The 12,603-nt window shown below is 42.0% G+C and overlaps 1 protein-coding gene across 2 annotated transcripts; it reads right to left on the bottom strand.

The window, feature by feature from the left end:
• Positions 1-8,622: 8,622 nt before the first annotated feature.
• On the bottom strand, positions 8,623-11,812 carry LOC127331905 (cytochrome P450 CYP72A616). 2 transcript variants are annotated; one of them, XM_051358134.2, is made up of 5 exons: positions 11,372-11,810; positions 10,213-10,439; positions 9,887-10,131; positions 9,361-9,745; positions 8,623-9,268 (listed from the first exon to the last, which is right to left on the bottom strand). In XM_051358134.2, exons 1-5 carry the CDS (start codon positions 11,685-11,687, stop codon positions 8,840-8,842), a joined length of 1,602 nt encoding a protein of 533 aa, XP_051214094.1. In that variant the 5' UTR covers positions 11,688-11,810; the 3' UTR covers positions 8,623-8,839. The 2 variants fall into 2 exon arrangements, with proteins under 2 accessions (XP_051214094.1, XP_051214093.1); XM_051358133.2 differs by having other exon boundaries at positions 9,887-10,439; positions 11,372-11,812.
• Positions 11,813-12,603: the final 791 nt, after the last annotated feature.

Consider the following 12,603-nt stretch of genomic DNA (forward strand, 5'->3'; position numbering starts at 1 on the left):
GAAACAAGTCATGCTGAAACAATAAATAGTAAGCATATGACAAGAATAATGGCAACGTCTATGCCACAGTCTAGACAAGCTTCATTTTGCATCACTATATTCATGAAATATTTTACTCGTATCCAACACCAATCAACTTATTTGAAATAACTCTCAGAGATGAAATATAATATGAACCAGAGAGCTAATCATACATAAATAATGAATACTAACGAGCTCTTAACAAAATTCAAGTGAAAGAACAAGAGCTAAACGCAGTACCAGAAAACTAGAACACTCGCAGAACAATAACAGCGAAAACTAGAGCGTTCGATGCAATTATAAAGGAGCGGATCTTTATCCAAACCAAATGTTCTGGGATCCAACATATGCTACATCAAACAAAACAAAACTAAACTAAAAACAAAAATAAAGACGCTCCAAGAACAACACATAGCGTATGAAGCAATAAAAATATAGCGTATAGAGAGATGACATGTTGCTTTGTTGATGAAGAGGGGACACTTGTACCTCTTGAATATGTCTTGGGGTGCAGGGGCATCCCCAAGCTTGAGCTTTTGTCCATTCTTCATCCCATCACATCGTTCTTCTTTCCCTACACTTGAAAACTTCCTTCATACAAAAACTTCGCACAATTCTTCATTAGCAGCATTATTACAATCAAAATAAAAAAAGTCACTTGTGTTCAGTACTAACATATATCACCTCTTCTTTTCCTAGCAACCTTCCAAATTGTTCTCTGATCAAAAGAACTAAAAAAGAAAGAGATTTCAGAGGCGAATGCAAATAGTGCAGAAATCTGTCAAAACAGAACAGCGGGTAAAGATTGAAATTTCCAAAAGTGCTCTGTTGCTTATCTCGAAAAGTGGTCAACTAACGAAAGTTAGATAATAACTTGGGGCATATGCATAAAAAATTACAGCTCAAAACTACGCTCTGGATATTTATACGAATGTTTATGATAACAGTAGAGAATCTGTTTTTAGGACAGCAACTTCCCCAAACATTACTTTTTTCCAATTAGAGGCTATTGTTGGCACAAAAACAAAAAAAAAATAATAAGGAGCGGTCATTACAATAGTAATAACTGCCAAGACTAAACAAAAAAATTACTGTAAATAAAACATGAGTTGTCTCCCATAAGCACTTTTCTTTAAAGTCTTTCAGCTAAGCGCAGTAAAAATGCGAGCATCAAGTATTATCAAGTGAAGAAACATCAATATCATAATTTGTTCTAATAATAGAGTCATAAGATGACTTATTTCTCTTTCTAGGGAAGTGTTCCATAACTTTCTTGAGTGGGAATTGATATTTAATAATCACATCTCTCATATCAATAGCAGCACCAACAGTTCTAAGGAACGGTCTTCCCAAAATAATTAGACAAGAAGCATTGCATTCGTTATTCAAAACAACAAAATCAACGGGGACCAGGTTATTGTTAACCATAATAAGCACATTATCAACTTTCCCCAAAGGTTTTTTTTGCAGCAATATCAACAAGATGAATATCCAAATAACATTTTTCCAACGGTGGCAATTCAAGCATATCATAGATTTTTCTAGTCATAACAGAAATGCTTGCACCAAGATCACATAAAGCATTGCAATCAAAACCCATCTATTTTCATCTTAATGATGGGCTCCCAACCATCTTCTAACTTTTTAGGAATAGAGGCTTTGCGTTTTAATTTCTCATCTCTTATTTGCATAAAAGCATTTGTCATGTGCTTTGTAAAAGCCATATTTATAGCACTAGCATTAGGACTTATAGCAAGCTTTTGTAAGAACTTAATTACTTCAGTGATATTGCAATCATCAAAATTGAACTCATTTTTATCAAAGGTAAAAGGAATCTTGTCTCCCATACTCCGAAAAATTTCAGCACACTTATCAGGAGCAGTTTTAGTGGTTTTAGGCAATTTTGTAGAAGGAGCGAAGACTTTTACTACACCATGTAGTTTATTATTAATAGTAGGAGAGTGGCTAGCATTTGAAACTTCATTACTACGGGTGGTGGTGATGGTATAAACTTTAGTCAAATTATTGTTTCTAGAAATTTCATCTTCTCTTTCCCACCTAGCATGCAATTCTGCCAACATCCTAACATTTTCATCAATTCTAACATGAATGGAATTCAAAGTTTTACTTTATTTAACATCATGAGGCAACACTTTTAATTTAAGAAAATCAATATCATGAGCAAGGCTATCAACTTTAGAAGCAAGAATATCAAATTTTCCAAGCTTTTCCTCAACAGTTTTATTCAAAGCAGTTTGTTTACTAATAAATTCCTTGAGCATGACTTCAAGATCAGAGGATGCACTTTTATTGTTGCTGTAGGAATTACCATAAGAGTTGCTATAAGCATTACCATTAGAAGGATATGGCCTATAATTGTTGCTACCAAAATTATTCCTATAAGCATTGTTGTTGAAATTATTATTTTTTAATGAAATTCACATCAACATGCTCTTCTTAAGCAACCAAAGAAGCAAACAGAGTATTATTTGGATCAACATGCGATTTACCATTAACAAGCATATACATAATAGTATCAATCTTATCACTCAAGGAGGAGGATTCTTCGATAGAATTTACCTTCGTACCTTATGGAGCTCTCTCGGTGTGCCATTCAGAATAATTTATCACCATATCATCAACTAATTTAGTTGCAGCCCCCAAAGTAACGGACATAAAGGTACCTCCAGCAGCTGAATCCAGGAGATTTCTTGAAGAAAAATTTAGTGTTGCATAAAAAGTTTGGATGATCATCAAAGTAGTCAGTCCATGAGTGGGATAATTTTTTACCAAAGATTTCATTCTCTCACAAGCTTGAGCAACATGTTCATTATCAAATTGTCTAAATTTCATTATGTCGCTTCTCAAGGATATAATCTTAGCAGGAGGATAATATTTTCCAATAAAATCATCTTTGCATTTAACCCAAGAATCAATACTATTTCTAGGAAAATATAGCAACCAATCTTTAGCTCTACCTCTCAAAGAGAAAGGAAACAATTTCAGTTTAATAATGTCACCATCTATATCCTTATATTTTTACATATCACAAAGTTCAACAAAACTATTAAGGTGAGAAGCGACATCTTCAGTACTAACACCATAAAATTGCTCTTTCATAACAAGATTTAGTAAAGCCGGTTTAATTTCATAAAAGGCTGCTTCGGGAGCAGGTGGAGAAATAGGTGTACAAATAAAATCATTATTGTTGGTGCTAGTAAAGTCACACAACAGTATTTTCTGCGGAACCCATTTTAGCAGGATTAAACTAAGCAACAAAAATAACAACTATAATAGAAACTAATTTTGTTGTGTTTTTGATATAAAGACAACTATAAAAGTAAAGTATATTTGTGTTTTTGATATAATAAAGCAAACATAAAAATATAAAATAAATTAAGAAAACTATAACAAAGTGAAGAGATTGGAGATGAGAGACTCCCCTTGCAGAAATCCTCTTTCTCCCCGGCAACGGCGAAAAATAGCTTGATGGTGCTTATCGTAAAGCCGACTTCACACTATTGGGGAACCCCAAGAGGAAGGTATGATGAGCACAGTAGCAAGTTTTCCCTTAGTAAGAAACCAAGATTTAATCGACCAGTAGTATAAAGGCGTGACTTCTGAAGGTGTTGCCGGCTGAATAGTGACAGGACGCGCTACCGGCATCAGCAACAACGTGGAACTTGAACACAACACAACCAAAGTACTTTGCCCCAACTTGCAGTGAGGTTGTCAATCTCACTCGTTTTCTGGACAAAAAGGATTAGACATATCGAATGGAAGGAGATGTTTGCAGAAAGTAAACAGAACATGATTGTAGTTGAATTTATCAGCAAAGGAAATAGGACCGGGGTCCACAGGTCACTAGAGGTGTCTCTCCATAAATAAAATAGCATGTTGGGTAAACAAATTACAGCTGGACAATTGACAGAATATCGACCATACATGACAAGATGATTACTACGATAATTTGGTATTAGGCATTAAAACATTATACATAGACCGTAATCCAATTACGTCTATGACTAATAATCCACCTTCAGGTTAGCATTCGCACCCCTTCCAGTATAAAGTTGTAAGTAACAGACTATCGCATTAAGCAATGTGTGTAAACTAAACAATAGAGTTACCCTTGGATAAAACATTGTTGGGTTATCCCTAGTAGCAACAACACATCTACAACGTTAGAAGTTATAAAGTCACTCTCCCAGGAAACTAGAGGCATGAACCTACTATCGAGCATAAATACCTCCTCTTGGAGTCACAAGCATCCACTTAGTCAGAGTTTCTACTAGCAACGGAGAGCATGCAAGATCACAAATAACATATGATATGAATGTAAAATCAATCTCAACATAGTACACAATATTCATTGGATCCTATCAAACCAAATATAGAGGATTACATAAAGATGATCTTGATCATGTAGGGCAGCTCACAAGATCGATACATGAAGCACAAAGTGGAGAAGACAACCATCTAGCTACTGCTATGAACTCATAGTCCAGGGATGAAATACTCACGCATCACTTAGGAGGCGGGCATGGTGATGTAGATACCTCCGACGATGTTTCCCCCTCCGGTAGGGTGCCCGGAAGAGCTTCAGAACCCCCCGAAATGGGCTCGGCGATGGCGGCCACGACGAAACTTTTCGTGGATGGAGGCTCGCGTATCCAGGGTTTTCCCGAGAAGATGTATAAATAGGCGGAGGATTCAGGTCAGTGGGGTGTCTGTGGGCCCCACACCTACCCTAGGTGTGGGCCAGCCCTAGGCCGTGCCTAGGGGTGGTGTGGGCGCCCTGGTGCGCCTCTTCGTCCCTCCTCCGCACTTCGTCTTCGTTTCGGTAAAATATTGACTTCGGCTTTTGTTTCGTCTAATTTCGAGAATATTTCATGTACAACTTTTCTGAAATACAAAAACATCAGAAAACATGGAACTGGCACTGTGGCATCTTGTTAATAGGTTAGTGCCGGAAATCATGTAAAAGTTCAACGAAGTGTAAACAAAACACATAAGAATTGGTGTAAAACAAGCATGGAACATCAAAAATTGTAGATACGTTTGAGACGGAGGATTCAGGTCAGTGGGGATTCTTTCGATGATATCAATGATTTTGATGATGTCACAGAGGAGTTGATGATTTTGATGATATCACAGAGGAGTTGATGATTTTGATGATGTCACAGAGGAGTTGATGATTTTGATGATGTCCCGGAGGAGTCGATGATTTTGATGATGTCCCGGAGGATTCGATGATTTTCATGATGTCCCGGAGGAGTCGATGATTTTGATGATGTTATGGAGGAGTCGATGATTTTGATTATGTTATGGAGGAGCCGATGATTTTGATGATGTTATGGAGGAGTCGATGATTGGTCCGCGGCAACACCCGAACGTAGGGTGCGCTGCAAGCCCGACGGAATCAAAGAGCCGTGTATTTTTACAAATCGTCAGCGGCAACACCCAAACATGGGGTGCACTGTAGACCCGACGGACTCATTGCATCTTACTGAGCCGTGTATTTTTGTAAATCGTCGGCGGCAACACCCGAACATAGGATGCACGGTAGGCCCGATGGACTCATTGCATCTTATTGAGCCATGTATTTTTGTAAATCGTCGGTGGCAACACCCGAACATATGGTGTACTACAGTCCCGACAGACTCATTGCATCTTACTGAGCTGTGTATTTGTTTGTATAGTGGTCATCAATAAGTTCTGAGTGACCAGTTCACGCTGCAGGCCCGATGAACCCGTAGTAATCGCATCATACCTTGATGAATGCATTTTAAATTATGTTTGCAGCAACCCCCAAGTCAACGAGCGAACCATGTGCACGACAGATTCATTGCATCTTACTAAGCCGTATTTATTTTGCGTAATTTCCATCGATTGCAGCCCTCGCATGTCTCCTGAGGCATTTGACCAAAATTACAAGATAAAAACTTTGCAGCCCCCGAGTATTGTCGGGTATGCTTATTGTATTTGATGTGTCGAGAAAGTTCCAAAATGACCATTGTATGCACGATTTCTTTGTAAACCAGCGCTCCTGATTGGAGTGATAGTTGTAATAGCTGAATATTTTGATAAGATCATTGATAGTATAAAGTTTATTCATGTTTGCTTGAATTCCAGCGCTCTCGATGGGAGTAAACACAATAGTCGGAGATCTTTCAGGAACCCCCGAGTAAATCCAACGCTCCCGGAAGTGTATCAGGTTAATGTTATATAAGATGATATCCATTGAAGATCACAGACGATGAATCCATTGACCCGAGAGTGCATCGGGTCGATATTTATATATCCATAGAAGATAAATCCATTGATAACCATAGACGATGAATCCACTGACCCGGGAATGCATCTGGTCAATATTTATATAGCCATAGAAGATAAATCCATTGATAACCATAGACGATGAAGCCACTGACCCGGGAATGCATCGGGTCAATATGTATATAGCCATAGAAGATAAATCCATTGATAATCATAGACGATGAAGCCATTAGCTCAGCTGCGATGAGACCAATGTGGAAGTGGGTCGCATGGTGGACACAGTCGAAGTAATTGCGCAGTCAAAAATAGTCGATGTGGCGGGCGCAGTTGAAATAGTCACGCGGCCAGAAATAGTTGATGTGGCGGGTGCAATCAAAGTTGTTGCGCGGCCAGAAATAGTTGATGTAGCCGTGCGGTGCCTGGCAACCGTGACCGATGAAGAGGACGCAGTAGATGTGGCGGATCCGCGACGTGTGAACACCCGAATATATCGAGTCTGCGATGTTGGGTCCGCGACAGACCAGCCTCTGAGTATGACGAGTGCGCGACGGCGGGCGCGGTCATCCGCGTAGAGTAGTCGAAACTTTGTTTCAATCTGCAGTTATATTGTAGTGCACAAATTCACGTGCATATAATAGCATGAGCCGAAAATATTTGGCTAAAATAAATCTACAAAGAGTAGTTAACTTGAAATATAGCACCTGATGATTTTTTGTGCCGGATGAAATTGGGTTGTCGCCCTGATGAGTTCGCGACGGTGAATCCACGCTGGCAGGGTCGACCGTGATGAACTATGTCGTCGCTAAGTTAAAGTCAACCATGATCTGAGTCGGATGTACTACTTGTTATTTGCTTGCAGCGCATAGACTTGATCTCCCCGTAGCCCGTACGTTGCCTTATTTGGATTGGACTTGATCTTCCGTGGCCGCGGCACGTATCTTGCCTTATTTGGATTGGACTTGATCTTCTGAAGCTTTCTCCTGAGGCATGAGACGTACGTTAGTTTCCCTGGCCGCTTGAATTCTATTCGGATGCGATCACGGCTCCTTGTGATTGGGTTGCGCTTGATAGATTTGCATTACGGTAATTTTCTTCATCCTCGCAACCTGATAGGTTCCGGCTTTCTGCGTGTGCTGTTGAACACGCATCTTGTGAAGTTGAAGTAGATTGGATCACGTGAAATTTCGTGGCCATGCAATATGATCTTTTGGTGTCAATGAACGGCTTCTCGATGAAGTAGAACTGGCTGTAGCATATGATACGACCAGACGCGATCCGCGTGTTGTTGAAGATGAAGGATCCCGAGCTGTCCCGAGCTGATGAAGGGCAACCAGTTTAAGGTTATAGTGAGATACGATGATATCACTCTTGTTACAGCTGTTTTTATCACGTTTGTTTGATTGATATGTTGCCTCTTTACTTTTGTAGAGTCATCGTCGATGCACGTTTTCCTTTACAACACTGTATCGGAAGTTGTACTCCGTAATAAATTATGTTGGAGCCATGTGTACTAGGTTTTTTGTCCCGTAGTTTACATTCTAGATCGGATGTAAACAGTGATTTTCCTTGTATACATCAACCCGTCAATTCTGTTTTTAAACTCGTCATTTAATTCCCTTGTTAAGTAATGTGCATGTGAATTAAGTTCATTCGTAAAAAAAGTAATGCATGTGAATTGTAGAAAATGGGTCCAGTCTTCAACATGATAACTTTATGTTTTGTAAAGCCTCCCGTTGCCATAAAGCTTGAGTTCCGTTAGACTGATCACTTATATACTCATTTTCAATGTATTTTATAAACCTGAACCGTAGTTAAAATTCCTATTGGTGATGGTGTGGCTCTGACTTATGAATATGGAGACTAAGCAGAGGACATCTTTGGAAATTTTCTGCAAATCTGGAATTCCAACACAAAAGCGGCTCAATCAAATCGAAAGAACTCGTGGATTTGGAGTATAAGGCAAGACTAAGGGTGCAAGTGGGACCGGACTTCCCACGGGCTTCCCACGGGACACGCATAATAGCCCACTTAATCTCGTACGTGGGCACCAGTGGTTAAGTACCAGAATTTTGTGGGGTAAGTGGACTGTCCCGTGAAGCCCGTATGTTCCATTTTATTTTATCTTCGGGCCGATGAGATTTAGGACGAGAATTTCGCTCAAAGCGCCGCACGCATACCCCACTTATGAGTAATGCTACACATACGGATTTTTTTTTACGGAAAAGTCATACGGACTCAACCAACACAGGCGGAAATCCAAGGTCAACTCCGGTTTTTCAGGGGAGGATCAAATTCCAACCAACAAATGCAACCCACGTTGGCCCGTATGGTTTCCGTAACCCAAACTCTCCGTAAGTCTGGGATTACCGCCCACTTATTCATTAGAACAAAGGTACTTGTCTTTTTCACGTCGATGTCTTCGAAACTATATCCCACTTATTCGTACACAAATACTCCATACAAATTTAATCTATATAACCGTGGATTCGTAGAATCCTTGTGATGTTCAGCTCAAGCTAGCTGTGGATTCGTGATGTGCATCTCAGGGAAGCCTCATGAGCTTGAGTTGCGCGCCATGCTCTGGCTGCAGCATGCCGAGGGGGAACGGTGCGTGCCTATAGGAGGGTGAGAGCTCGAAGGAGAAGCGCCGCAGAATCATGGCGAGCCCCATCTTGGCCTCGAGCAGCGCAAAGTTCTGGCCGACGCAGACGCGGGGGCCCCATCCAAACGGGAAGAACGCTGGCGCGTCGGCGGACGCCTTGGAGATCCCCTGGGCGAACCTCTCTGGCCTGAACTCGTCGGCGTCGGCACCCCAAAGCTCCTTGTCGTGGTGGACGCAGAGCACTGGCAGCATGAGCGCCACGCCCGCTGGGTACCTGACGCCACCGAGCTCCATCGGCTTGTACGTCTTACGCTGGAGAGCCGTCAGCGGCGTGTACAACCGCAACACCTCGTACAACACCATCGTCACCTGAAAATGTGGTTGCAATTTCAGGATGCAGCATTACCCTGCATTAGATCGATGATCTTTTTTCTATGACAGAAGATGGCACTACAATTTACGATTTTCAGGCGACTTAAGCTGTCGTAATCCGGCGTGCTAGCGCCGAAGACAAGCATGACCTCCTCCCTGACACGGTCCTGCCACTCTGGGTGCATGCAGAGCACAATCATCGTCCACGTGAGCAGCACCGACGTGGTCTCTGCACCGGCGAAGTAGAACATCTTGCACTCTCCGATCACGTCGTCGGTTGTCATACCGGCGTTCGAGCAGCCATCTCCCCTGCAGTCTGCTATGCTCGACTCCAGCAGCAACCCCAGAAGATCGTCGCTCCTTGCTTCGCCAGATTTTAAGGCGTTCTCTCTTTTGGTGATGATCCCTCTTAGGATCCTCCCGATCTCCGCAGAAATGTGCTTCATCCTTCGGTTGGCTTTGGTTGGCAAGAACCTGCACATGAGACATCAGTACAATGTGTAGTTTTGTAGAAGACTTTCTCAACTTGTATTGCTTAGATAGGGGTTTTAGACGAAAGCCCTGTTTTCTACTAGTGCCAACGTAAATGCAGAAGGAGAGCAATAAAGAACTCACAGGTAACCAGGGATATGTATCTTGTTCATGGCCTGCAGGACGAGCAGGACCTGCTCCCCCTGAAGCTGGAATATCCTCACGCCCTCGAGGTAGCTGCTACCGAATGCGGCGCGGGAGATGACATCCCCTGTCAGGTTCTGCATATGAGGCCAGACATCTACCTCGCATGGAAGATCACTGCCGACTACACCTTCCCATTTGTGTACCAGCTCTGTGCAACATTCGGCGAAAGCCGGCAACATGCGCTGAAAATGCAATATAAGTTTGTGTGAACATCGCCGAACCATTGAGAGTTTGTCTGGTTGATAACAGAATAAAAAGATAACCTTGAGCTTCTCCAGATGGAAGGCAGGGTTGATGATCCTTCTATGCTTAGCCCATTTTTCGCCTTCGTGGCTACCCAAACCGTTGTGCAACAACCTCTGAATTCGGCCAAGTGTGGGGGTGAGCTTCTCAAAGTGGCCGAACTTGTTGGACAGAACTTCTCTCACCAGTTCAGGTTTTGTGATGGTCACTCTAGGCATCGGCCCAAACCAAGTGATCGACGTTTTACCTGTCAAACGATTTTGCTAATTACGGCGAGTATTCATTTTCAGTTGGTAGATTTATCTATGTGGAGCAATTGTTAGACCATCGTAAAATGTGATGCTGCCAACAATGGTGCTAGAGCATTAGAGTGCCGGTTACCTCCACACTCCACGCATCGACTAAAATAGAAAACGTTGGAGTATTTGTGAAGTACTTGGACTGTGGGAGTATATCATGTCGTTTGTTGAGCATGGGAGAGTACTATGAGATGCGACAGAAGATGTGGCTAGGTCATTAGAAAAAGTAATGGTGGGATCTAAGGCCTATTCATGATCCTACTACCACTACTGGTACCTTTCCAATTGAACTATTGAGTTGGATATAAGGAGAAATTCTACTAGCGTAGCCAATATGAGTAAGATGGACTTTTCTTGTTAATGGTATTCTGGCCGGCTTTCTTATCTATGAAGGAACTGCAGTATAGTAGAATTAAACTTTATAATGAAGTGGGAAATCAGCACAACAGCGATGTGCACTTAGAAAAAGAACTTCCAAATGTATGGTACCGAAGAGATCATCATATGAACCTACTTGTCAGTGAAATATCCATATTCTGTTTTTCAACACATGTAGTCTACACTGCACATCCAACCGCGCATTTCTTAGACTTTTGTAAGCCGTTCGACCTTGACATTTTAAGCCTCGTGCGAATAACATTCAGCTTACATCACAAGAAACAGTGACTGAAGGATGATCTTCTTATTGTCTTAAGCAAACAACAAAACTGTACGTCAGGCATGACAGGGTTACTGAGTCCAGAAAATATTATCCCAGCCCACCAGCAATAGTTAAATGTGAATTATTTGTTGGGCACGTGTTATTTACCGTGCGGCTAAGGTAAACTAATGCTGCGGTTAAGGAAAAATAAATTAAAGCAAAGAGAACGAGAACAGGCACCGTGCTCCTTCATGGCATGGTGGAAGAGCGGCATCGTCCGCGGCACGATGTCGTGGCAGCCCAGCGGCATGGTCCGGGACCTTGCTTCCTTGTTGAGCCGCACGAGCAGCGCCGCGTCGCCAGCCAGGGAGCGGTACGCCGTGCCCCGGAGCCCCTGCGAGCGCAGCGCCCGCTCCAGCCGCCGCGGCCGCCACCACGCCCACTCTAGCACCCTCACGGCGCACCACGCCAGGACCGCGCCGGCGACGGAGAATAGCAGCAGCTGCCGGTCCTCCCATGGAGAAGCAAGTGGTGATCCTATCCCGCTCGTGACCATGCTCACTTGCTCAGCCGCCAGTGCCGTTGTTCGTTCGTGGGGAACAGGCCGGCGCAGCCGAAGGGGAGTGGGGACTTGATATTTTTCCTCGCTTGTGCTGATCAAATGGGTGCATCGGTGGTGGCCACTCACCAAAAAGACATACCTTATGTTGACATCTCATGTCTATCTCTCATCGTTCAGTGCTTTGAGATTTGTGCTCACTAGTAGAAAAAGAGGCTTTAGTCCCGGTTCGCAAGGGCCATTAATCCCGGTTGCGCAACCCGGACTAATTATGCGCGACTAAAGGCCCCCCTTTAGTCCCGGGCCCCGCCACGTGGGCGGCTGGCATGCGCCGAGGCGAAGGACCTTTAGTCCCGGTTTGTAACACGAACCGGGACTAAAGGCTATTTCGAGTTAAATTTTTTTTAATGCATTTGGGTTTCTAATTATTTTTCACTCCCTCTTTTTTTTTCTATTTTTTTCAGAATTTCTACTATTTCTCCCACTACTCTAGCACTAGCACGCTTAACTTTTGAGTTCCATCCCGTTCCGCATCCAAGTGCTTCGCGCGCATGTATGTGATAGTAGTACCATATCAATCCTATTAACATGTTAATCGATGTCACATTTCTTTATTGTTTGAATTTCAAATAATTCTTTTAATAAACAAAAGTAATGATGTAATAATAATCTTGAATAAATAAATAGACATTAACTTTTTAATTTGTATTATTTTTAATTTTATTAATTAATTAATTTTTTTTTGCCAAACCTAAAACCTAAAAATTTGAAAATCTAAAAATTGGGTAAAAATGATAGTAATCTTTATGCAGGATGCAATTATTAATTTTAGGTTTAAAAAAATAAAAAATATATAAATCCGTAATTTATAGCAAAAACTAAAATCTTCCTGCTTTTGTATTTTCATTTGAAA

This window comes from Lolium perenne, chromosome 2 (genome assembly GCF_019359855.2).
Source record: "Lolium perenne isolate Kyuss_39 chromosome 2, Kyuss_2.0, whole genome shotgun sequence".
NCBI classification, from domain to species: domain Eukaryota; kingdom Viridiplantae; phylum Streptophyta; class Magnoliopsida; order Poales; family Poaceae; genus Lolium; species Lolium perenne.